This window comes from Rhea pennata, chromosome 2 (assembly GCF_028389875.1).
Source record: "Rhea pennata isolate bPtePen1 chromosome 2, bPtePen1.pri, whole genome shotgun sequence".
Classification (NCBI taxonomy): Eukaryota; Metazoa; Chordata; class Aves; order Rheiformes; family Rheidae; genus Rhea; species Rhea pennata.
The window spans coordinates 110,931,931-110,957,948 of record NC_084664.1 but is presented as its reverse complement, the minus strand read 5'-3'; the positions used below and the strand labels follow the sequence as shown (position 1 = coordinate 110,957,948).

The 26,018-nt window shown below is 40.2% G+C and overlaps 1 protein-coding gene across 7 annotated transcripts in view; it reads left to right on the top strand.

Moving 5' to 3' along the window:
- The first annotated feature begins 14,828 nt into the window (after window positions 1-14,828).
- The window catches only part of PTPRM (protein tyrosine phosphatase receptor type M), a 474,059-nt gene continuing 462,869 nt past the window's right edge, over window positions 14,829-26,018 (top strand). For all 7 annotated transcript variants that reach the window (XM_062570156.1, XM_062570154.1, XM_062570152.1 and 4 more), the window contains exon 1: window positions 14,829-14,912. In XM_062570156.1, the coding sequence (XP_062426140.1) occupies window positions 14,837-14,912 (76 nt within the window). In that variant the 5' untranslated portion in view covers window positions 14,829-14,836. The remainder of the gene's footprint in view (window positions 14,913-26,018) is intronic.

The window sequence follows — 26,018 nt, the reverse complement described above, 5'->3', positions numbered from 1 at the left end:
GGTTTCTTTGCTCCAATTGCTGTGTTGAACCCTTTACAAGATCTTCCTTGGTCCTGTCTAGCAAAACAGCTAAGCACATAGTTCCACTCTCTGGAAATAGTAAAGGAGCCCTTAGTTTCACAAATGCCACTTCCAGACTGGCAGAGGAATGTATGTGAAATCCTGTCAGCCTCGTCCAGGGATGAGTCACGCTACTCAAGTACCTGCTCTTTCAGCAGTCTAATCCCCAGCATCACATCTTGTCTAGCCCATCTCTGAAAACTCTGCATTCTTTTCAGTCTATCATAGCTGCTAAATATTTTAGCTATGATACACAACATGCTTGTTCCACCAACCAAATTGAAACAGACGCTTGGCCCATGGGACTCCAGGCTAGTTGGCCATTTAAAGAAAAGTATGCATAATTAAATTCTGTCTCATTTTACGCCTTTTCCTCCCTGTCTCCTTTTATCTCCAGCTACCACTAACAGGCTCCTTTTCATTCTCCCGTTCTTATCCTTTTTCCTTCTTCCCTTTCATCCTTGTTTGTGTCTCTTTCATTTTCCCTTCCTTTAATTTTTTCCAAATCCTTTTGATCATCTGTCTCCTTAGCTTGCTAGTTCTTCATCCAGCTGTGTTCATGGGCTTTCTGTTTCAGATCTCCAGTATTAGCTATCAGTCTTCTTTCTCCCTCCTTTTTTAATACATTCCTAGATCCTCAGCTGAATTAATCCCTATTCAAACAATCACAGGACCTGATCTTCAGCACTATCTATAGGAAATGTTAGACACTGTTTCTTAATGAGTAGGTCTGGATGAAAACAAAGCATATGGCTAGAAGGAACAGTGTGGAAAATGGAGTGATAAAATCAGTGGTACGAAAATGACTTAATTACATTATTCTTATCATTGTATCATCCAAATGCTCATTTGCTTTGACAATGATTTTCGCTCAGCGTGTGTGACATTTTAGCCATATACTTAATGTATAGCTTTGTCTCTTATATGGATAATCTTTCATTTGTTATTAAAAAATAGTGAAAGATTTGTCTAATTAAAATCAGAGCCATGCTTTAACAGTAGGAATATGATATCAAGAAAATATGATCTTGCCAAAACTGGCCATGCAGATCATGTATATATATGTATTTTAATTATCACCATATATATTTATTTTTTATAGATGTCCACAAGCACATACAGCAGCAAAATACACATGAATACAGGGTAGATTATTTGGTTACAAACTAACCTCATTACCAATTAAACTGATGCAAATAATAGAGCCATTTACTCACTTCCACATGCATCCAGGCCATGTACCTCTAGTTTGAGTCCTGTCATAGCGTCTAGAGTTTCTAGCTCTGACATTCTCTAATGTTCGTGAACTTAGATTTCTTGTCTAGCATCCTTTTTCTTTTTTAATGTGATAGTCCTCCAACCTAACTTACTGCAAGATCTGTACATTTCCAAGCCCTCCCGTTACACAATGTGACAGAGTGTTTTCCACATCAGTTATACCCTTCAGAGTCTGTGCCAGAAAAACATGGAATTCTTGACTAAAAAATCTTGACAAAATCTTGACAACTGAAGATGCTTTGGTACACTTTCTCCTAATCTAAACTGATCTGCTCTCCAGATCTGCTTTTTTTTTTTTTTTTTTTTTTTTTTTTTTTTTTTTTTGTGTCAGCAGGTCAGGCTGGTCAGTCTCTTCTGTCCTCCCTATGAGCTCTCCTTAGGCAACAATGTCCAATTCCCTTAGGCACAGCTGAATCCCACTCTGACTCCTTTCTGTGCAGTATATTCAAAGATGAGGAAAGCATCATCACTCACACTAATCCACAGCTTTCCCACTTAAATATGTCCAGAAAGATAACTGGTCCATGAGGGTGATCTAGGTAATCCTGAGTCAACTGAAGTTATTAATCCAAATTTCAGCCCTCATTACTGCTTTGTTCAGAAGAGCATTACATGTCTTCTCCAAGCAAGGCAGCTATTGTTGATGACGTATTTTCTAGGCAAAATGTGAATTCCAATAATTCTCTCCGTGCATAGTACAAAAGAGACCTCTTAATTGACAAAGTTATAATTCATTTCATCACCACATCTGAAAAAACACGTTTTCTACCACTTGCAATGTTTTAAAACTATTGAGGCACAAAAGCTTCTATTTTAGCATTAGATCAGGCTTCTGAAAACTCCTATTAAGGCATGAGTAATAACCATAACATTCATTTCTTAAAGTTTACAATACATTGCATTTTACAGAACGCAATTCATTATAAAATCAGTACTATGCATACATATAACACATGAAAGCCCACCTTTACAATGACATTGACATTTAGTTTCACTCTGAGCAAAGCCATGAGAATGTCACTGATATCTTTTCTAATTTCTCTCACTTAGAGAACTCAGTGAATTCATAAAGATAAATGTCATCAACTGAGAGTAGCAATCATGTAATATATACATATATATACATATGTATATACACACACATATGTGGCACTGGCAAGCGTTCTCCTCTATTTTTTTTTTCAAATGGGTTGGACAAAAAGGACTGCAAAACATAAGTGGACCATTCCTATGTCAAAGTTTTCTGCAGTATTAGCCACTGGTAAATGCCACTTTTCTGTACAGTCACAATAGGTTCTTCATTTTCTCGGTGCCTTTATTCTGTGTCACTGATTCCTCTTCCTTCTTCATCAGCACTTCTGTTACATGCTGGTTTGTTTTTTAACTGCACCTTCCCTTTCTTTGCTTCTTTGCTATCCCCTCCCACCTTTCTTTATCCTGTCTTTTGTGTTTTTCTTAGAATCTCTTCATAGAAACTGAATCACAGAAAAGAATTATGAAAAATGAGAAAAAATTGCTCTCAGGGGCATCAGGAGCAGCCCAGAAATGTTCTCTTCTCAGTAAAACCAAAAATGTTCAGTGAATGTAACAGACATTTTCACTTACGTCTATCTAAGATGGATATAGCTAATACAGCTGGAGTTCTGCTATTAGTGAAGAAAGTTGAATGGCCGGATGAGCTGTAACAGATTGAAGAAGCAGCAGCACATTTATGGCAAAATGATTTTGGAAAGGTTAAAATACAACTTAGGGTTGCTGTAGATTTCAGCACTGAGTTTGAAGAAAGTCATCTTAAATTAGCAAAAATACTATGAAGTTTTCATAGGGGATGTTTTGTGTAATTCTTTGTTATTTCTTTCTTTTCTTCAATGACCAGAACAAAAGCTTTCTGCTTTAAACATGTGTCAACATTATGATCATTACAAAAGTAATATTGTTTTACCTTATATTCTTGTGCAATTAGTGTTTTTTAATATTGACTAACAAAAAGTTAGATTAATTTAAGAAGTCACTCATCTTAACATTTTCAATTCCCTCCAACTCTTCTCAGATTCCATTTTAGAGATACTAAATCAAAAATATTCTTTTGCCACTACCTTTAGTGACTTTTAACAGAACCCAACAGACAAAGTTCAAAACTAGACCTAGAAAAAGCCAAGAACAAAAACAGGTATTTCCTTTTTATATCTTCAATAGCTACCACTTTTTTTGTAAAAGCATCTTCAGTGACAGCCTTAAGGCCAAATGGCCTTAAGGTACAGGCCACTTGTGCTGAATAGCTTCACAACCATTTTCAAACTATTTCCTAGGCTGGTGAGAGAATAATGGGAAAAGCTTCCAGATCATCCTGGACAACAGAAAGCAGAATCCATGTTGACACAAGCCAACGCTGGTGCAGCTGCAGGAATGCTTATTGCTCTGCTTTGATCTAAGTCTCCCCGGATCTATACTTCTGCACAAGGGCTACACAGGCTGCACATGTATCACTACCTAGAGTCACCAGCAGCTTCAGTCCTGCTAGGCAGAGAACTTGCTCTTTTTCAGACTAGTTAGAAGCACATCATCAGTCATTCCTTGTTTCCCCTCAGATACAAATGAATAAAAGATAGAGGAGGAGAGAAGAGGTTCACCAAACATGAGGCATGGGAAACAAGACCAAGTGAATCTCTTTATGGGACTTATTCTAAAACAGCTAAGGTAGACCAAAGCATAGTATATGCAGAGGTTCAAGTTGAGCTGCACAACTCTGAGACTGAAGCAAGACATGAGGAGGCTGAGACAGGAAGAAAGAAGAGCTGCCAACCAGGGGGCCAGCAGTCCTGATCTCAAAGTTCATATGTACATCCACACTCCTTCACTTGGATCCCGGCTATTGCTAGAGACTATATTTTACATCTATATTTTCTGCTCAAAGTTACAGCAGAATTATGGAGCCTGGAGTCACCAGATGTTTACAGTCTACCTTGCAACCTTTTGTGTGCAAGCCCAGGCTGCTTCCAGACAGTTCCAAAACGTTTGGTGCTCAGAAGGGAGAAATTCTAAGCCAGTAAAATTTTAACTTCTATCAGCAATGATTATGATCACCAAAGCTACCCTGCATAATTATTTTGGTTATATTCTGAAGAGCTCTGTCAGATCATTGTTTGCACCAGAATCTTTGAATCTGGTAGAGCAATAACCCCAAAGTTACAGAAATGCTTTAAGCCAGGTGTTTTATAACCTACTGGTGTTGGATTTTCAGTAGTGGTCTTTTAATATATTTTCTTTGTACTGTAATAAAAATAAGCCATTGTGATGAGAACCTATTGCGTCTTGATTTAGCATCTGTCTCTTTCTGGATACAGCACACCTTTAGTTTATAGCTTCGGACAATAACTGGTCAGTTCTTCAACATGAAAAAATTTTCCACAGCAACCCTTACATCTGATCAGCGCACAGCAAAAGGGAGAAAACAACTTGTTTCAGTTGTCACAGAGATCCATCTTTTTGATAGCTGTAACTAATGTAACCCTTTCAATTTGGTTAGCGAAGACTGTTTTTATTGGTCATTTTTTTTGCCCCAAAATGCACCTGTAATTCCCGTTAATTCTGGTGTGACGGGAAAAAACAGATCTACCACACTGCAGCCTTCTTGTGTCTAGAATTTCCATTACCTTTAATCGAAGTTCTGCACTATAATCAACAACAGGATCGGTGCTCATTTTGAAAAGCCAAGTAATACTTAATGATTCACAACATCTTCAAAGCATTCTAAATTTTATTTATCATGCTTTAGTTTGGTAATCATTCCTGTCTCATCAGAATGGTTATTTAAGCTTGTGAGAGGAATCCATCTCAGCATTGTTTGTAGCACATACATTTGTATCCATCATAATTCTTAATTTAGACTTAATAAAATAATTTAACGGTTACTATAAAATCAATTATTAAATAATTGATTTTTTTAGCACAATAGAGCATTGAGCAGGAGAATCAATAGCATTCATGGTCACAACAAATTTCTAATTCTCATTCCTGATGTCTTTGGCAAATCAATGGGTAGTTGAATTTCCACTGTTTTTATTATGGGTAACTTTGCTAAAAATTTCACTGCATGCAAATAGAGTCATTCTTCAATTGAGTACATTTCTGTTCTTGTTTTCTCCTGTGCTTGCTCACCCCTTGGTCTCCTCAGGGCCACACAATTTAAATAAGCTCCCATTATTTTCAGTGGAATGACTCGCTAAAGGGAAATATTTGTGTCCCTTCACTGGACATCTGCTGTTGGTATGAAAGCAATCAAGAGGAAAAAATGATGGTATGAAGCACATTTAACTTTCACACCCTTCATCATTCTGCACAAGTGAACACCAACAAGGATTCAATCAAAAGTATATGGAAATATATTCCTCTCCACTCTAAAAAGGCAAAAATATAAAAAAGAAAACAAAGAAATAGACAAAATACTAAATCAGCTACGTAGATTTTACATGTAACCTTTCCATTTGTAGTACCTCCCTGATCCTCTATTGCCAATTTTTTCCCAAAAAATCTCCAAATACTTCCAGATATATACACCTGAAATAAATTCTACAAATGACTGACATGACATGCACTGCACAATGTAGCATTGTCGTCATTATAATATGTACTTTACTTATCAAAAACATTGTAATATATTAAGATCAATACCTAAAGGCAACACAGGTAGTGGGGTGAAGGGTTGTACTTACGTATATGTTCGTATTTTGCCTCTTCGATGGATTAGTACACTAAGTACTGTGTCAGCTGGCTCAGAATTGCCTCAGGTAAACTGGTATCACCGAGTTCGCAATAGTATAAATTGTTGTCAAAGTAGAGTTTACAGGAAAAAAATCAATTTTATGTCAAAAGACAAGAACAAGATATAAGGTGCACTGCCTTTTGTTCAACTAAAACTGTAGGAAAAAAAGGTTAACTTCAAGTTCCAGTAGGATCTGTTTTAAAAATATTTTATGCATCTCATAAAACAATTTCATCAAACTAATGGCAGGAAGTGGTCTAGAGGTGCTATTGACAACATGAATGTTACATTGCTAGATAAGTGTTAGCAATGAAGAGGCAGAAGGAACTCTAATTTCAACTACCACAGGCTATTTTTTGAGATCTAGGAAGCTAACAAATAGGCTGCATATCTTACTTGTTTTGTTTCACAAACTCCCAATCAGTTGAGAATGAACTTTTGGAAAAACATAATCTTATGCCAAGGCACAGATACTATTATCTGATGCTAATTCAAAGCTATTGAAAAAATAATATGAATGAACAAACTCAAAAGAACTCCATGGGCTGAAAAAAAAACTAACCGTAGATCGAACATGGCTTTTGAGCTGGTTTTTGCTCCTGTGAATCTTTGGGAGAATGTATATAAGGTATGAGAAATATTTTCTCTTGACCCTAATTGGAAATGCCATCTGAAGGACTCTGGCAGATGTGACCAGTCAGTGTTAGCGCTGGTGCCATTAGACATCACTGTTGCAGTTGCCTATCTCACTTCTCCGCCTCATATGAAGACATTTGAAATACAAACTTTTGTCTAGTATCTCTAGGGATTATTACTAACAGGAATGTTCCATCTGATTGAAGCCTGCAGCGAAACACACTCTTGCAAACAGCTTATCTATGTAGAAAGGTAAACTAGAATATTTTTAGCAGAATAAATATAATGTTATAGATTTGCCACTATAATTCAATGTGTTTTCATTTATTTTGGAACAATTACTTTGTCTTAGAAGGCTAAGAAGCTAGTTTACTTCACAGTGCTTACCTTCTAAATTTTGATTCTTTTGGTCTCATTTCTTGACGTCGTTGATTATAGAAGCACTGCATAGAAAAAAGAGCAGTAACTTGAAGTTCAAATAAGTAAGGAGAGGTGGAACAGTACAAAAGCTTGAAGACAATGAAATTAAGCCTAAATTTGTAATAGAAGAGGATGTTAACCCAGATCAATGACAAGATCAAAGCAACAAGTGACAAAGATGATATTACAGACTGTATTTGTACAGACTTTGAAGACTGAATATATGAATATTTGCAAGTATTTGTGTTTGATCAATCCAATATTTCCATCTGTTTCTGCTCCTGACCTATTCTATTCAGCCATACACAAATCTGAAGGTTATAAACTCTAAGAAGGCATAAGTAAGTACTGTTTGACGATATTAGGGATTTGAACTACGTTGGTCTCTTTTGTCCTGTATGAACCTTCTGATATTGTTGACCAAGACACAGCTAAGGATTACACATTTTGGGAGAAGCCAAGAGTAAGTCATTAAAAAGAGAGGGAGAGGGAGGGAGAGGGAGGGAGAGGGTGCTTTCCCCCACAAGATATGAGAAGCTGGAGAAAATACCAAATGCTATGTGATGTATTTGAGGATTGAAAGGAAAGTGTCAGGGCACTAAGTGCCCTTGAGTGCACTAATGGGCCTTAACGGCTCTGACTAGCCTCACCTGGGGCCTCCCTGTCCAGGGCCCCATTTCAGCCCAGCTTAGGGCCATCAGTCTCTGCTACATGACACTGTAGTAGTGCTAGTTTGTAGCTCTGCCTGCTGACCATGGATTCCCTGACCTGTGGTGGCTGGTGGTTTGGCCTGATCCTACAGAGGTACCCAGCCATCGTGGGACTGTTTTACCATGCCTTTGGATTAACTTTGTGCCTTGACCTTAGACCTGCTTCCTCACCATGAATTTGCCTGGTGGTCTGGACCCTTGGTTGAACCTGGCCCCCCTGCTCTCTTGTGGGGCAGTGAGACAGGTCCTGGCCAGCAAGCACTGCTCTGACAGGATGTGTTACCATGTGTGGCTCCTGGCTCCCTGTCCCCTAGAGAGCAGCCAGTCCTTACTGCTCCCTGACAGAGAGTTCAAGTTTGAAGAGTCCTGCTTCTCACATATACCATAGAGTGATAAAACACTTCTAAGAGTTAAAAAGCCACAATGATTTTAAGTCTTTGTAGACTGTTAAATGCAACAGATCTCTGAAAAAATACTGAAGATCAGAAGGCAAGACAGGATTTGGCCTGCATCAAAACACATAAGAACAGGACCCGATACGAGGTATGCTTTTCCTTGTTTTTTTAAATTATATGTGTGGGTAAAATGAGAATATATTTATATTGATTGTGGAACCAAAACATTTTTTCCAGCAAAGAGACAGCACTGCACATACAGTTATTTTTTTTATGAGGCACAAGCTTCTGCCTGCCTAGGCTGCACTCAGTCATATCCATCTTATTAGAGGAAAAATGTGAGGTTACAAAATGGATGTTCTTCCACAATTCAGCTGTCTGTTCTTGGGCCTGAACTAACCACCTTTGCACAACGCCATCTGTTGCTCTTTGCTCCTTTCCTGACATTTAAATCCTAAGCATTCTCCACTCTTTTCCTTGGATATTTCCCAACTCTTTTCCCTATTCTTTTCTCAATGTTTTACCCTGCCAAAATAGGCTTAGGTGACAAAAGAATGTCAAGGTCAAAAGTAGAAGTTATGATTACAGACTGATTATTCCTGAGCTTTTAAATAATTTTTCAAAGATACAAGTGTGTTTTCTCTTTCAGTTCCCACCCATAGATTAATGTTAAGGCCAAGAGTAGAATTCCTTCAGATATTGCAAAAAAATGTTAGTTTATAAGAATTAAAAAACAAGCTCCTCTTTGCTTCTATTGCCACCAAACTTCATGAAGATCAAGAGCAGGTATATAAAGCAAGATGTCTTTGGATCAATAGATCATTATTGTTGCTTGCACAAATCATTAGCAGAACCAAAAAAGCATGAAGTCATGTTATACATGATGGTATCTGACAGGGAGCAGCCACAGTTGTGATTTGCACCACTCAGTGCCAAATGAATGATCAGAAATCAATTCCAGTACCAACATGCCCTAGCAGCAATAAGCAGGAAATATGATCAGCTTCTACTGGAGGAGGAACATTTTGTATGCAGCAACTTTTGCAGCTGGTGTAGATTGACCTTAGATTTCAAAGAGTTCTTGGCTCCTCCTCAGAGGCAGGCAAAGACAGGGCATGGGGTGGGCTGACCCTTTAAGGACACCACTATGTCCTTACTCTACCTCTTAAAAACAACAACAACAACAACAAAACTTTTTTGATTTAAAAGAAGAGATTTATTCAGAAAGTTACACTTATCACCGAAATAACTCCTCAGTAATGCATGAAATTTTTACATCTATGAATATAGGTATATTAAATATTATACAATAGAATATAATTTGAATGAGTATAATATAATCAATAAATCCTGTCACAAAGTATACTTTTCTTTTTGACATTTTTGACAAAAAATAAGCACTGAAAAGGTAAAGAGTATCAGTTAAAATCTGGGTAAGAATACAAAGCTACCTATAGGTATGCCAACATTGGTAAAGGAGAATATGCTGTTCAGTATTTAAGAAGAAAGTGTAAAATAAAAAAATACAGAAAAACTTTGGCAGTTTGCCATATTCTCTCTGGACCTATAGAGATCACAAAGATTTCTTGAGTGGTCCTCTAGAACAAGGATTGGCTCTGGAATTTCATTGTAGCTGACAAATACTTTTGGTAAAAACATAGAATTGGAATGGTTCCAAAAAAAGCACATTGTGTTTTCACAAATTAGCTGGGAGTGATGCACTTACCTAAGAAAATAAAGCCCTGCATAACGTCCTGTGAAGAAAGTTATTTATTTCATCATATTTAAGGAGTAGTATCATTGAAAGACTCAAAGTTTTGTTTATCTGTTCGACCTTCAGAAAAACAAAAAGGAGTGTCCCAGTGAAAATCAGTGTGGATAAATTGCTTTGAACTGTGTGAGTGACATTATCTTCTACTGATCCAAAAGATCAGGTAACAGTTTTGTAGCCAGCGTTCTTGGCCACTTAATCAGCATTGTCATGGGTCAAAAAAGGCAGGATGTTTGGGCTTTCCTCCAGTATTTGAATAAGAGTCTTTGCCTTTCTATTTGTGCTGTAACATGAGCAAGAGCATGTTCCCACTTCATATCATTATAGGAAGGGTGACTTCATGCTACGGATTATGTGTGGCCTTGATGTCTTACGGAATTTGAGATATGTTTACTTGTTCTTGTGCCAGTAGCATAGAATGAATAGCTGTATAAATATTGACAGTGCCTTAAAGGAACGCTAACAGCTAAGTAGATAAACACACTATGTCTAATTGTTAACGATATACACATGCTTATATACTAGGAACTTCTTGCCTTGGTCGAGCACTTGTTTCTGTTTCTGCATTACAATGAGAATTTGGATCTTGGACCTCCCAAACCAGTAATGTTCACATTGTCAGTTTGGAAATTTCAAAAATCATCTGTCTGAAGTAGCTCGGAGATCTGCAATACTGGAAATGGATCTGAAAGAGAGAGATTATCAGGGAGAGGGCAGCTGAGCTAGTCAAGTTTGTGTAATAAACAGTATAATTATACAGTATAATTATACACAATTTATTGAGTTGTTTAATTTTCAGTTGTTCAGTTTTCAGTTATTCTCATTGTTTTAGCTGTTCCCCAGAGCTCAACTGTTCCTTTGATTTATTCTAATTAATACAGAATGTTTATGTCCTTGAAGTTCAATGACTTTAACCTCATGGTAAAGGCAGCCAACAACATTGTGGGCTGCATTAGGCAGAGTGTTGCCAACAGGTTAAGGGAGGTGATCCTTCCCCACTGCTCAGCCCTGGGGGGGGCACATCTGGAGTGCTGGATCCAGCGATGGGCTCCTCAGGGCAAGAGAGACCTGGACCTACTGGAGGGAGTCCAGCAAAGGGATACAAAAATGATTAAAATGACTGGAGCATCTATCATAGGCAGAGAGGCTGAGAAAGCCAGGACTGTTCAGCCTGTTGAAAAGAAGGTTCGGGGGAATGTTGTTAATGTGTATAAATACCTGACTTGAGTGTGTATGAAGAGGATGGAGCCAGGCTCTTCTTGGTGGTGTCCGGTGACAGGACAAGAAGCAATAGCTACAAACTGAAACACACAAAATTCCACCTGAACATAAGAAAATACCTCTTCACTGTGAGGGTGATTGAACACTGGAACAGGGCGCCCAGGCAGGTTGTGGAGTCTCCATTCTTGGATATGTTCAAAACTTGACTGCATGCAGTCCTGAGCAACCTGCTCTAGCTGACCCTGCTTGATCTGGATGATGTCCAGAGGTGCTTTTCAAACCCAACTATTCTGTGACTATGCAATTTAAAATTTCCATATTTAAAATCAAGCAAAAATTTTGTAATGAAGATTGCTTGAGTGCATTTCCTATTGATGTACAGTAAAATTTTGAAAATGGGTAGTTACTGCTAACTTTCAGATTCATTTTTCCCTTATTGCATGTGCCTTGCTACTCAGTTATTTCATTCTTTGACCCCTTCTAGCAAGAGTAACTAGTCAATATTCGTGATCTCGTACGTTTCTGAAGTGGGAGTGTGTTGGGGGGGTGGGAATCCTGCTGTCAGGTATTTCTTTGAGGTGATTCAACAACAGATGCAAAGCTTCTGTTTGTCAGCTGGGAAACAAGAAGCAAATTAATTTCTTTGCAGATGTTTCCAATCCCCTTTCCAGCTGCAGCTTAGCTCTTAATGAACTCTCATGGAGGTCTTCTTGCAATGACACCACTGGTGAACCTGTGGTTCTGTCTAGTGTTTTCTGAATGATTTTTTTTTTAATGCTTCTGGATGGTTTTCATACTTACTCCAATCTCAAATGTCAGTGAAATTCAGCTAACTTAATTGCTGATCAATCATGTGTGACCTGTGTTTTCAGTTATTCCTATTGTTTTAGTTAAGCTTAACTGTTCCTTTGATTTATTCTAATTAACACAGAATGGTTATGTCCTTGAAGTTCAAGGACTTTAGCCTTACTCCTAATATACCTGTGACCAAAGTCTCTTGCATGCGCTTCTATAATTCACAGAACTCAGTGGCTTTATATGTCATCTTCACTAAAATACAAGTGGAGAGCTGTGGATACAAGAGTGGATTTTTTATTTTATTTTTATTTTATTTTATTTTATTGCCTGTGAAGAAAAATGAGGATTTAAGGATATCTTTTGCACTGTGTTAGGACTGACATTAGCTGAGCAGGTAATTTTTATATGCGTCTGGACATTATGAACCTAAAGAGAAGTATTAGCATAAGTACTGTCATAACTGTTGTTTTCAGCATTTTTAGTGATAGATCTTCTAGAAGATAATTTTTTAATTTTTAAATTTACTGCAAATTGAATTGCTTCTTATCAGACTTCCTGAGGTTTTTTTAAACAATTTTGTAGTTACATAGGTAACATTTTCAAGACTATCTATAGCTTTGAGAAGATAAAACTTCAGCTTTTAGAAAGCATAAAATGTGCATAAATTATGCACCTAGGAAGAAGTTGTAAAATACAAAAAAAAAATAGAATTACTATTGCTACAAACCATTAGGTTTTCAAAGTTCTTGGGAGTTAAGGTAACTTTTTGGAGGGGAAGACTGGGAAATTCCAAGCAAATAACAAAGAGCGGGGAAAAAAAAGAAAAAGCTCTCAAGCGAAAGGAAGTCTGACGTCAGGAAATGCAACGATTAATGCTGTTCTGCCCCCTTGTGTCGGCTTTGGAGGTCGCTGCCTTAGCCCCACACATCCCAAAGTTCACGTCCCTTGCAGTGAAGACTGCATCAGTAACAAATGCCGTAGCGAAAACCTAGCAGCAATATCGTGACAACAGAGTGAATGGGGTCGGGGTCCGCAGGACATGATGCAGTTATGTGCTTAAGTCCGAGGGTGACATATTACATGTAAAAATAATAAGAAGTACGCACGAATCCATAATGTGTGCTGTAACTTGCAGTACAGAAGAGGGGGAAGGGTGCAGTTAGGGCTTCAGTTGCAAGGCAAGGGTTGAAGCCGGCTAACTGTGCATGAGCGGCACGCAAATCCGAGGGCTTGTTCCGGAGGGAGACCCTCAGCTCCTAAATTTGGAGTTGCTAACTCAGACCCTTAACTGCAGTGTTATTTGGATTCTTGTTTTTACTGCTTCATTTGCAACCGTAGGGAATAAACAGGCATTACATTCGGCTTGACATTTGCGCTTGAAATAAAAATAAAGCTTTCATGAAAGTGATAGCCAATAAGAATATTTCCACCTTTAGCAGTCCAATTTAGAAAGAATTAGTTTAAAACCAATAAACACGTCTGGGGAGTAGAGCCTCCAGGAGTCAAAGCCCGAAAGTGAAATGGATTATCAAGCAACTTATTTCATGGCTGCTGTGGAGAAAAATGCTAGAAATCATAGATTGTGAATAATGAAAGGTTAAGTGCCATTTTAAAATGGTTTTGCTTTCATCATTTAATATCTCATCTTGCAAATTCTTGATGTCTTTTATGAGTTTTTCTTTTTTAAAAGAAAGGAGAAGAAGAATCATCGCGCTGGAACCCTCTGGAGGGCTGAAGGGTGGGTGTAACCGAAAGCAGGTTAAGGAGCTAAAGTTTTATTAGCAGCAGCACGAATGAAGAGCAATTTATTAACTTTAACTTCGCTAATTTATGTAGTGCTGCCTGTCGCCAGCCCGCAGAAGCCCACGGACGCCTCAGCTGCTCGGCCCCGGCCCTGCGCTGCGCAGGGCTCCGCGCTCGCCGCTTTCGGGGGAGCGCGCGGCTGCCGCGGGCGCCGCGCCGCCCGCGGAAGCCCCGCGGCGGCCGGGCGCAAGGCCGCGCCTGGGCGCTCTCCCGCCCCGGAGCGGCGCGGCGCGGCGGCTCGCGAAGTTAGCGAGGCGCTTGGGTGAGTGATTTTTTTTTTTTTTTTTTTTTTGGTGGGTTTTGAGTGTTTTTTTTTTTTTTTTTTTTTTTTTTTTTTTTTTTTTTCTTGTGGCTCCTCCTTTTCTTCCCCGCAGGCTGGGGAACTTTCAACATCTTCCTGCCAGGCACGGAGCCACCCCGCCGGCGCACAGAACGGCTCCGCGGGACGGGGCGGAGGGCGGGGCGGGCGCGGGCGAGCCGCGGTGCGCGGCGCGGCGCGGCGCTGCGCGGCGCCCCCGGCGGCGCCGCCTCGCCCTGCCCTGCCCTGCCCTGCCCTCTAGCGGCGGCGGCGGGCGGCGGCGCCGGCGGCTGGGCGTGACTTCGCGCGCTGCCTCCAGCCTGCCGGGGCGAGCGCGAGTCAGTGAGGGAGCCGAGCCGAGCCGAGCCGAGGCGAGGCGGGACTCGCGGCGGCGCCGGGCGAGGAGGCTCCGGGCTGAGGGGTTGCGCCGGCCCCGGGGGAGCCGCTCGGCGCGGCGGGGGGCGGCCGGCGGCTGCGGGCACTCGGCGCCCCTCTTGGCGAGCCCTTGGGCGCCCGGAGAGGAGAAGAGGCGGCGGGGGGAGCCGGGCCCCCTCCCCGCCTGCCCCGCTGACCGGAGGGGGGCGAGAGGGGCGCCTCCTACTTTGGCAAAGACTTTGGCACTTCGCTGGCTCCGGAGCAGGAGACGGGGGGCGGGGGGGGGGAGGGGGGGAGTTGGTTGGAAATATGGGGAAAGTTGGAACTTGCCTGGTTACTTTGGCCGGACTTTTGCTGGCGGCGGCGGCAGCGCAGACGTTCACAGGTAAGGAGCCTCCCGCGCCGCGCAAACGGCCGCGGGGTGGGGGGCGAGAGGGGGGTGGGGGGGGCCGTTGGGATTGGGGTGCCCTCCCGGCCGCCGCCCCCGGGCGGGGCGCACGCAGCCTGCGTGCGGCTCGGGGAAGAGCGAGGGGGTGAAGCGGAGCGGGGCCGCGGAGGGGAAGGGCGCGGGGCGGCCGCGGAGCCGGGCGGCGGGACGGGGGCTCGGCCGGCCGCGCCGCCGCCGCCTTGCCCAAAGTTTCCTGCCGCCCCGCAGCGGAGGGCGAGGTGAGCCGGAGCCGCGGCGGCGAAGAAACTTGTGCGGGGCCCCCGGCGGCTGCGGCCGGCGGCCGCTCAGCGCCGACTGCGGCGGCGCCCGGAGCGCTTGGCCGCGGCGGCCGGCCGCGCCGCGCGGAGCCCGGGCAGAGCCGTAAGTGCGGCGGGGGTTGCGGGCGAGCTTTCCGCGCTCGGGTGGAAGGAGTGGGCGCGGAGTGCCCTCCGCCGTGTGTGCGCCCTGCGGGCGCGGAGTTAGCGCGACTGGAAAGCGCAGGAAAGAAAGCGAGGACATCTGGGCTCGAGTTCGTGCGAAGGGTGCTTTGATCTGGTGGGAGGCGATACTTCTGACTCTTCTTGCTGCTCCGGCTGCTGAGCGGTTTGCGTTTTTGCACGTTACGTGTTGCTTCTATGCAGCACCGTGTCACAGCCAAGTTTTTTGCGTAGGAATTGATAGCCGGTTTTTAAACTCTTTTAAAAATTTATTTTAAAAATATTTTATCTTCGGGAGCCCTCTGTGTACTCAGCTGCGTTTCCCTTAATTTTTTTTCACTATGTTTACTGCTGATAAGGTTCCTGAGCAGAAAAATATTCCCCTACTAAGAGGCTGAATTACAATGATAAAATCTCCCGAAAAAGCTCATGTTAGGGTGAAGCTCTCGTCTGTTGTGAGTTACGGAACTGAACTCACATGTATTAGCCCTATAACTCATTAATACTGGAAGTCCAGTGTCCAGACTTCAGCAAGAGCTCTTGCCTTATAAAGATAAATCCATAACTCATTGCTGATCTGCGTGAACGGTCTCATTTCTTGTTTCTAGTTAAGCTAGGGCAACTCTTCCTCTCTTGGATGTTTAAGTGACTTGTGCATGCGATACGTTAATACGGTGCTAGGCTGAGCATTTAAGCGCTGTTTGTGTTGCTGACGAACAATCCCACATTCATGTTAGGTTTGTAGCTGTTGTGTACAGTGCCATTGGCACATGCACTGGAAAGAAATGTGATATAAAACACAAGCAAAACAGAAATGTGCTTAAGTGATTTAATATCCTGTGCATACAGTTATTCAAAATATGTAGTTCCCACATTTCTGAAGTACTGAATAGGAGACACTGCAATTCACAGACTTCAGTGAAATTGCAGAGGATGTCACTGAATGCAGAATTTGGCCCGTTCCCTCCTTGTGTGTATGTATGTGTGTATGTTAAATATTAAGTATAAAGATTATTTGTAAAGATGAGTGTATTGATCCATTGCACTCACTTGGAACAAAATTGATGAATTTTCCATTTTTGTAGTTTACCATTTGAAGTGTGTGCCTGGGAGTCATTTTTGCTCAGGGGAGAAATTTGCTATTGCTTTTGTTAAAAGCTTGATGCATCAGTGTCAGAGAAGTTAAATTATAGAAAAATCTGTCCTTGAGTTCTGTTGTTATCTTTTGTAGTAGCTGTCCCTTGCTGCAGGTGGGGGGTTATGTGACCTATAAAAAGTAAACAAAAACCCCAACTCCACACATTCTAAGCAAAGAATAGCAGTAGGTTAGTTGAGTAATTTTTGGCATTTCTATTCCCATTTTTATCTTTATTCTTTACTAAAATTACTGATTTATTTTTACAGAGCTTTGTTCTAATGTTACCTTCAGCTATTGTGTTATTTGCATTTCTTACTCAGAAGATAATCATACTGAAAAATCAGATCTTGGCTTTTTAAAGTCTGGAAGCTTTCGAGTAATCTTTTGAAAGCAGCTTAATAGTTAATGAGATTTTCTATGAATCCTTAACTAAAAATTTTAAAATCATCAAGAAGCAAATGGTTTCAAGAATTTGAAATCAAGTGACAGTACAGCCAAAGCACTGTACTAAGTGGAGAATGCTTCTTATTTAAAAAGCTCTAGAAAGGAGCTGCGGTGTTTCTACAAGAGTGGGGAAGCATGAGTTTCTTTCTGAGAAACTCTAGCATATCTATTTAGCTGTTCGTGTTTATAATTGTAGTGTAAATGTTATTACACGGGCCGGTGTGGCAGCTAATGTTAACATTACAAAAGTTCCTGAATCGTGTGACGTTACTGTCGCATGAAATGCCACCTGACTGTATGGTGTTCCTTCCTCTGTCACCTTGGCAGACTATTCCGGCTAGGGAAAGCAGTCCATTCCTATAAGGGATTTCGGTCAAACATAGCGATGAAGAAAGTTAGAAGGGACGTTGTGAGCCTAAATACAAGGTTTTATATAAAATGAAGGGTCTGGATGTGACGAGTTCTGTCAAATACCAAAATGGGTAACTGAAATTGAAGGCAAGGAGATGTGTAGTAGAATTCCAAAACTGTGTTTTTATAAAGACCTCATGTTTCTGATAGATTTAAATTTGCACACAGCCATCTGAAATTGGTCCTTTTTGCTTACAACCTGAGCTGGATCTGGGGAGGCCTATTATTAAGCTGTTTTTAGTCTCATGTGCTATGGAGGGTGACTAGAAGGTTGTATGTGAGCACATTCTTTTTATGATCTGGTTTGAGTTTTAGCTTTTCTTCAGAGTATGGATGAGCCCTGTTGAGTGGTGGCCTACAAGTGCTTGCAGAAGGCCATTTGTAACTAATTTAGTACCAGGGCTAATGGCAATTGTGAGGAGAAAAGAGGGAAAGTGCTATACAAAATTTTCAAATTACTTTTCTTAGTGAATAATAAAGTTTTTAAAGACTTGTACTCAACTATTTCATGGGTAAAAATATAAATATGAAATATAAAAATATTTTGTTCTGAATACGTATAAGGCTGTGTGCCTTGTATTCATATTTCCATTCTTGGGAATAGGGACTCTGAAAACAGGAATCACATTTTCCAAAAACAGTTGGTTGGATATAGAGAAGAAGTTTGACTTACTGAGGTTGAAACTTACTGTGATGATGCTGATCATTTGGTTTGGTCACTGTGAAGGGGGAAGGTGAAAAGAAAAAAGATAGATTAAATCTTTATAGGCAACCAGAGAAATATGTAGAAAATAATAATAATAAAAAAATCTGTTCTCAGTAACTGTTTTTAAAAAGTTTTTTTCAGATTTATCGGAGTTCCGTGTTTGAAAGTTTTTGATGGTATAGCTATTCTGATCGCTTTACCAGCAAAGAGCTCGAAGTGTGGGTATATCTCCTTTTGACAATTTCTCCGTTTGCCTGAATTGTTTATTCCACCTGCTTTCTTCTCTGCCCACCCATCCGTCAAGTCCTGCTTCCTGTGCATCCTGAGGAAAGTAACATATGCTAATGAAAATGCAACTTTATTAGTGGCTGACATGGTTGTCAAAGCTCATCAGCACAACTATTCCAACTAAAGTTCATTCATAATACGGACTTGAATGAGATCTGGGAGAACATTCTCAAACCAAACTCCTTACTGGCAAACATTTTTGCTGCTGCTACTGCAGCTATCATTTACATCAGTGAATGACTTGATGTCTTAGATGTTTTACATCTAAAAGTAATCAAGCTTAAACAGTATAGCAAGTTACTTACTGTGTTTAAGAATCAGCTTCTAAATATGTGGGTTTTTTTTGTTTTTTTAAAGGACTTTTGACAGAAGCAGGTAAACTAAAATACGAGTTTGTCTTTAAACTGGGAAACTTCAGGGCATGCTGAAATCTGTATGCTTCATATAAATGTGAGTTTGAGCTTCTGCTGGTGTTCTTTGGAAGTGTTGTAATTTGTCAAAAATGTTCATATTTTTCAGATTAACTTTTCTGATCTTGTAGCGTTTCTTTAGTCTCACAATCTAGTAGACTTCAGAATCTGTGGAGAAAAAACAAGTTAGTGTCCTGAAACAACATAGAGCACACTTTTTTGATAAATAATATATTTAATGCTCATAGAAGTTGCTAGAGTGAGTGAGCTTCTGAACTCCATCTCAGAAATGTCATCTGATGAAGTGATGTGGAGATGGTTTATTTTTCATGTCCACTCATTCATACGCTGAGATGATAAGCAAATATGTCGAGCAGTCTAGTTACTGGTGGCCAGTTTAGTCTTACATGCTACTGCTAAGGTAACTGGTGCAGTTCATGTTAATTAGAATTGGAAGATGGCAGGCATGGACTTAGAAGAAAACCCAGTTTGTGGGGTCAGGACCTATGAATGGACCCTATTTAACATGTTGCGATTTTATGCTAAAGGAAATGGCATTTGAGAGAAACAGATTATGTCTAAAGCTCATCAGCACCCTTGTCAAAAAAACTTTTGAGGTAGCTTTGTGACTAGGTAAAAGTGCTTCCACAGAAGGTGACGTGCGTTTGTGAGCATCTCAGCTAACAGTTGTGACACTGTAAAGAGTTAGTTCTGAAAATGCTCTCGAGAATAAATTAGTGTTTGTTAAGATGTGAATGTACCAGAATTTTCTTAGATCTCCTTATTTTTTTAAACAAAAAAATCAAAAAGATCCTGCTTATTTCAGCTGATTTTTTTTTTCACTGATAATTCCCAGGCGTGTATTTCCAGTTTAATAAAATGAGTAACATCATCAACATATTAAAAAGGATTTTTTTAAAAAAGACAATTTGGAGCATGTGGTGCTATATTAAAAGTTCGGTGATGTATTCTACTGTGTCACTTTTCTCATCCCAGTATTTTCACATACTACTTTATGATTTCATAGTGCAAAGAAGTTCTTGCAGTGTGTCGTCGTCTTGCCTGCTGTGATCTACTGCTGATCACTAGGTGTAGCTGCATCTCTAAATCCACTTTTCTAAGCACAGAAAGATGAAGGGCTGTAAACCAGTCTTTACTGAATGTAGGTATATTTGGAATTTGGGAGGTGTGAAAACCCCATGAATTTTTGTGACCTAAAGAATTTCAATCCATTGATGGCTTGTTTGTACCAGGTTGATATAATACAAATTAACTTTTGATTATGTGTGAAAAAGCTCATTTCTGTATCAGTGTTAGTATTCAACAGAAGGAAGAATGAATGTTCTAATATAATAAAATATAGAAAAATTCTTCCAGTTGCAAAGGAATTGTTAGTATTTTCCCAATGGTTTAAATGCAAGGCTGTTGCTACAGATATCTGAGAAGGTTATGTCTTAACCATTTTGATTGGTCTCTAAATCTTATCTTAAATAAAAGCTTAAGTGCTGTTGAGTATAGTTCTTTAATCCATTATGAGAAAACTTCTGTTCCATTCAAAATAATTCTTTTCTGAAATGGTGGTGTCAGTGGAATTCTGTACTTTTTGGGGAATACTGAGTGTTAAGTTAGCTTTTAGGCCATGTGACTTCTATTAATGTTGTTAGGAATTGCAGTGGGTAAAGTTTGTGCCCGTTCTTTAAAAATGAAGTTGAGACATTTTTTCCAAATCTGACTAATACATTTTTATGCCCAGATTTTGAGGGTGAGACACAGAAGTGTCTGAGCCATTTCACTCCACAGTGACCCTCTGCCAATTAAGAAGCAATGGCAGAAAACAAAATAATGTCTAGATTTGCTCAGACAAAAGATTGGTAGTATTAGAAGGAAGAAGCTGTGAAGACAGGTTAGAGGCAGAGCCTTTGAGGACAGAGGTGGGAAGGAAGGGCGGCCCTAATTTCCTCTAAGAGTGTAAAAGACTTACTGGAAAAGAAAATACTCTATTTAAAAAAAAAAAGTCTTAATTAAATTGCACCTGGAAAACATCAGGGGATTTATATTTATTCACATTTTACTTCTTACATTAATTTTGAAACACTCTTCTTTATAACATATTAAAGGCTTCAGTATATCTTCTGACAGCTTTACGTAACAATAGTCAATTATCTTTGCAATTATGATTAAGTGTAATGATGTTAACGAATCTGTAATTTTTTTCTGTGTAAAGGGGTAAAACTGAAGTTTTCCTTATTTTCTTATTTTCTAGACCTGTACGCTCTGTCTGAATTTAGGGAGCAGCAAGTTCTGGTTACAGTAGGATTTTCAGAGGCAGAGGCTGGGTGGTGGTGTTGTTTCTCCTCACCCTTCAGTGCTAAGCTGTTCTTATTAATATCTTTTACAGCACTGTTTTGTTAATCCAAGAAATGTATTTTTGCTTTGGAATAACTAACAGCTAATTACCTTTTTCATCACTTCAGCTCTTCATCTCCTACAAGAATGAAATAAAGACAGTATGACATGTCCCCTAGGCAGGCTCTTCAACTCTTTTTGTGGGTTTATATCTAGTTTTGGTCACCACTATGGTTGAGAAATCATTTGCTAAATTTCCATTGAATAAAAGGGTCACAGTTAAGAACCCTACAGTGTATTTAAAGGAACTTTACAACAGGCATTAGTCACCACTCATAACTTGAAAATTCCCTAGGAGTTTACCGTACTGTGCTTAAATAATCTCACATCTTCAGGAGATAGAGACTTGTGGACACTTGCAGGAACCACAGTACTCAATGGGGCAGTTTTTACAGTAATGACCGAGAATTGCTATAGCTTGATTTTACCTTTTCTTAATTCGTGAGTAGAAGGTTTTTTACAAGGCTTTACAGCACTTTAACATAAATGGTTCTCTTAACACATCACTTCCACTGTTTTCTTTCGGGCTTCTACAGACTGCTGTTACTGAAGTTATTTCTCAGTTATGCAAGATAAATTGTTGTCCCAATAATAACTTTAAGGCATCATCCAGTTGATGCTGTCTTTACTCTGTCTGCAAGATGTCGTTCTGATTTGGGTCTGACTTGTGAGAACTTCCGCAAGTGCCTTTCTAAACAGGAAAGCAGCCTTTTGGGGTTAGCTCTGTGAGTGTCTTTCAGGAAACAAACAAAACCAAAGCACAGTTAAAGCTAGTATTTATGTGAAAACATTAGATGTTGGGAATGAGAAGCGCAAGCCTGTGCATTGCACTACGTTACTGTGTTCTGTTTATAGTGACAAGAAAGTGTATGGGTTGAAGACCACATATAGAGTTCATGAAGTGTATTTTGTTTATTTTTACTTGAAGATTTGTTGTTAGAATTGCCTATATAAAGCTAGGCTAGTAAGGAATTTATGTGAATTAGTTTAACGTTTGCATTTGTGGATTTTGAAAATACTGATTTTTGAGTGTGTTATATATTGAGAGAGTTTGAGAAAAGCATGTACCCTTTAAAACAAATTACATTGAAATTTTGTAGGGCCCAGAAGCCCAAGACAAATTGAAATACACCCTTAGCAAATAAAATAATGGCTTCCCTTGTAGCCGTGCAACAACAGCAGAAGTGAATTGGGTTTTTAAATGAGTCTTACAGAAAGCTCAGAGCCAGTGCTTTAAAGGGACAAATGCTTAGAGAGGAGTCACTCTGTCCATTAGAACGTTACTTTGCATCCTGAATGTTGGGGAATAAAGTTTTACCCACACTTAAAACCTACAGCTGCAAAAAAGATATGAGGCTTTAAAATATTCTTCAATTTGTAGCCCAGTATCTAGCATAAGCTTATCCGTGCAGGGAAATGAATGGAACTAACCTGTTAAGAATAATACTCAGGACTACTTTTGTTGTATTTTCATCTGTAGGCGAATGTACTACTGTGCTTGCCGATTGATTCCCTGGTAGATCTGTTGTTAAATGTGCACGTCAGTCTTACTCAGGACAGCAAACCTGCACTTTCTTATATAGTAGACCTGAAATCTTGAAAGGCTGATGGTAATTTTCTAAGTTGAGGGAGAGTAGGGCTGAAGCCTTAGCTAAATGCAAATATGTGGACTGAGAAGTAGGTCCAAATGTACACCAGTAACATTTCACGGAAAACTTGAGCTACATAATTATTGTGTATACATTGTCTGCTGCTTTGAAAGTCCTACTCTGATTTCTATAGAGAAACTTTTGGAAAATACCTGTTATGACTCAGTGATGAATGAAAAATTGAAAGCAGCTGCATGCTCCTGGTTGGGTGGATTGCAGGAGTTTTGCAAACCGCAGTTTGGGAGGCACCCCAAACCCTACTGAGAGTGAAATCTTGCATGTTTCCAGAACTGGCTCTGATAGCCCTCCCAAAAACTGCAGAGTGCCATGCTAGATTTGCAGCAGTAAAAAATTAATTTTGGCTTGTATGCCAGAAGATATTTCCAGACCTTTGGAAACAGAACTGCAGAAAAATCAGATCTGTATGCCTGAAACTGCCATTGAAGAAATACGTGACATTCATCAGCAGCCCCATTCACATGATTTCAGTGCTTTGACTCTACACAGCGGTCTGGCAATAAAAGAAAGAATTGGCCAATTATAGTAATCTGCTAGAGCTGTGTACTCTGGAATTTTGTGCAGAGGAAAAGGGAGGGTTCTTACCTGCTCTCCGTTCCTTCTGAAATTGCACTTTAATACCATCTGTTCCACAGAAAATAACATATGTATTTAACAAAGCTGTTAACCACCGGGCCACCTTTAAGAATACACTGCTTAGCTGCCAGCTTCTGCTCTTCCTCCGCCTCCTTCCCCGTTGCTCTGTTGGTGCCTGCTCTTCACGGCCATACTGCGACTGATCTGGGCTTTGCTCTGCCCCCTCCTGTCTCTGGGCAGCAGCAGCTGAGCTGGGAGGGGAGCTGCGGCCCGAGGCTGGGGACCCTCCCCCGGAGTCCTGCCCTGCCCTGGGTCACCACAGTGCCCTGGCGGTGGGGGGACCTGCGCGAAGGCCGTGTAGTGTCGGAGGGGGCTGTGGCAGAGGGTGAGGTGCAAAATTCCCAATTGCCTGATTCATAGAAAGAGCACTCTTTTTGCTGAGACAGATTAGATCAATGCACGTGCTAAGACATACACTGGCAAAGAATGTGGTTATGAGCGTGTAGTCCAAGTGAGGAAGGCTAAGGTATTTTTTTTTGGTTTTCTGTTTTTGTTGCTTTGCGCTGAGTGCAGTCACAGTGAGCACTTAATAGCAACAGCAGGCAGTGCTTGTGCAGACTGAGATACTATGGCCAGATCTAGATTTCAAACCAGATGGACATTATTCATAATATTATTTGGGTGTTAACATTTTTTTTACTGAAGTGTGAAATAAGCTGACATTTTGAAGATTGATTCCTATCCCCTTAATCTTTTTCAGCTTGAAGGAAAAAAAAAAAAGAAAGTAATTCTGGCACTGTTTACGCAAACAGAATTATTTGTACAAATTCAAAACCTAAAGATGCAGTGAGAGGTTTGCACATACTATAAAAAGTTACAACCCCTCCCCCTGAAACATAATAACTTCAGTTAAATCAGGTGTTTTGCAATTAAGCATGAAAACAATCTTGACAATATCAGCATTTTGTAGTACTGTAAATAATTAATGTATAGTAGAGCTTCCTGAAAATTGGAGCAGCAGCCTTTGGACACAGCAGTTGAAATTTTAGTTAGTGGTAATAAGTAGAGAGTGTTTTTTGCCTACTCCACCTGCATTTCAAAATTTATTTGGAATTCTTTTTTTTGTGGACGAAGTGCTGTTAAGTAGCATGGTAGAAGTGTCAGCTTTTTTCTAAATCTTTTGGGTACTCTTTATAGAGGGAGGAAGATGCGGAATCTTATTACACACACCTGCTTCATTTATTAATACACATAGAATAAATTTTGTATGCAAAGACGTAGAAAACTGTTGCTGCTTTTCTCAAACACTGCAGTTGGATGACTTAGAATTGGTAACTCCGCTTAATTTGCGGTTTATCTATTTTTTTGTATTAATTTTGATCCTGATTTTATTGTGTGCAGTAATAATGCATATAGGTGCATATGCAGTATATTCTGTATTGTTTTTTAATTTGTGAGAATTTCTTTAAATGTGTAATTTTACCTGTTGAAGTTGTTTAAGATGAACTTGACAGTTCCTGCTTTGTACTCATTGCCCATATCATTAAGATAGATCCTGTTGACGCAAGCTGCATATACTAACAGGATGCTGATAGTGCTTTACAGCATTTTTTTTTATAGTGCGAGATGCGTTCTCGCGTGCTGAAGCTGAAATGATCTATTAAAGCATTCAAGTTTTCACTCCATATTGAGAGTAGATGATTCCTTCTTAATCCTCATATAGCTGATGTCTCTGCTGGAGTGTTAATAGATAGCCTAATTTGTGAGCTAAATTACTAATTGTATTATGAGTCTAAACCTTATTAAGCCTTTTGTGTAGAATTAGATCACAGCGCTTTGGGAAGCCGAGTGCTTGGTGGGTTCTGTCGCCTCTGTTTTTAATGACGAGGAGGTTTTGCTATCGTCTCTTCTGGCATAGCTCTGAGAGCACAACTGAATTCTTCTGCTAACTTCCACGTTATTGACGGGCGCAGAAGTTCGAAATGCGGGATGACACTGAGAGTGGTTGAAGATTTCTGAGTGGGTTACCAGAGAGCAGTAAGGCTCTGTGTTTAACTGAGACGAAGCTGTGTAGAAGAGTTGCTCTGTACGTGAGCATGCACGCTGTGCCCGGGGCTCGGCTATATGGGTGGGAGCTGTTGAAATCCTGCAAAAGCTTTAGAACAGCTGCTGTTTTAAACAGGGTAATGAGTTTGGTAAAGTGATATTCCTCTAAGAGTTCAGGTAGGTGAACTCTTAAAAATCTAACTCGAGTGGTTTATTGAACTTATTTCCCAAGATGCTCACTACCCACCTGGAAATAGAGGTTACTTCCCCTGTTGCTCAGCTGTGCTGTGCTAGATTTCATGAGCGCTCCTCATCCGTTTCTGTGCAAATTTAGCTGGGTCAACTGAAATTATTTTCAGAAATGGTTTATGCTCTGCAGTCTGACTTTGCGCTGAAGTCAGTTAGCTAATGCAGTCCAGTTGAAGATGGAGCTGATTGCCTCCAGCGATGGATCCGTAATAAATAAAACAAAATGGGACTTAATAGATTTTGACATCTCTTGCATCAGAATTGGTGTTGATGTGTAAGATGGTCC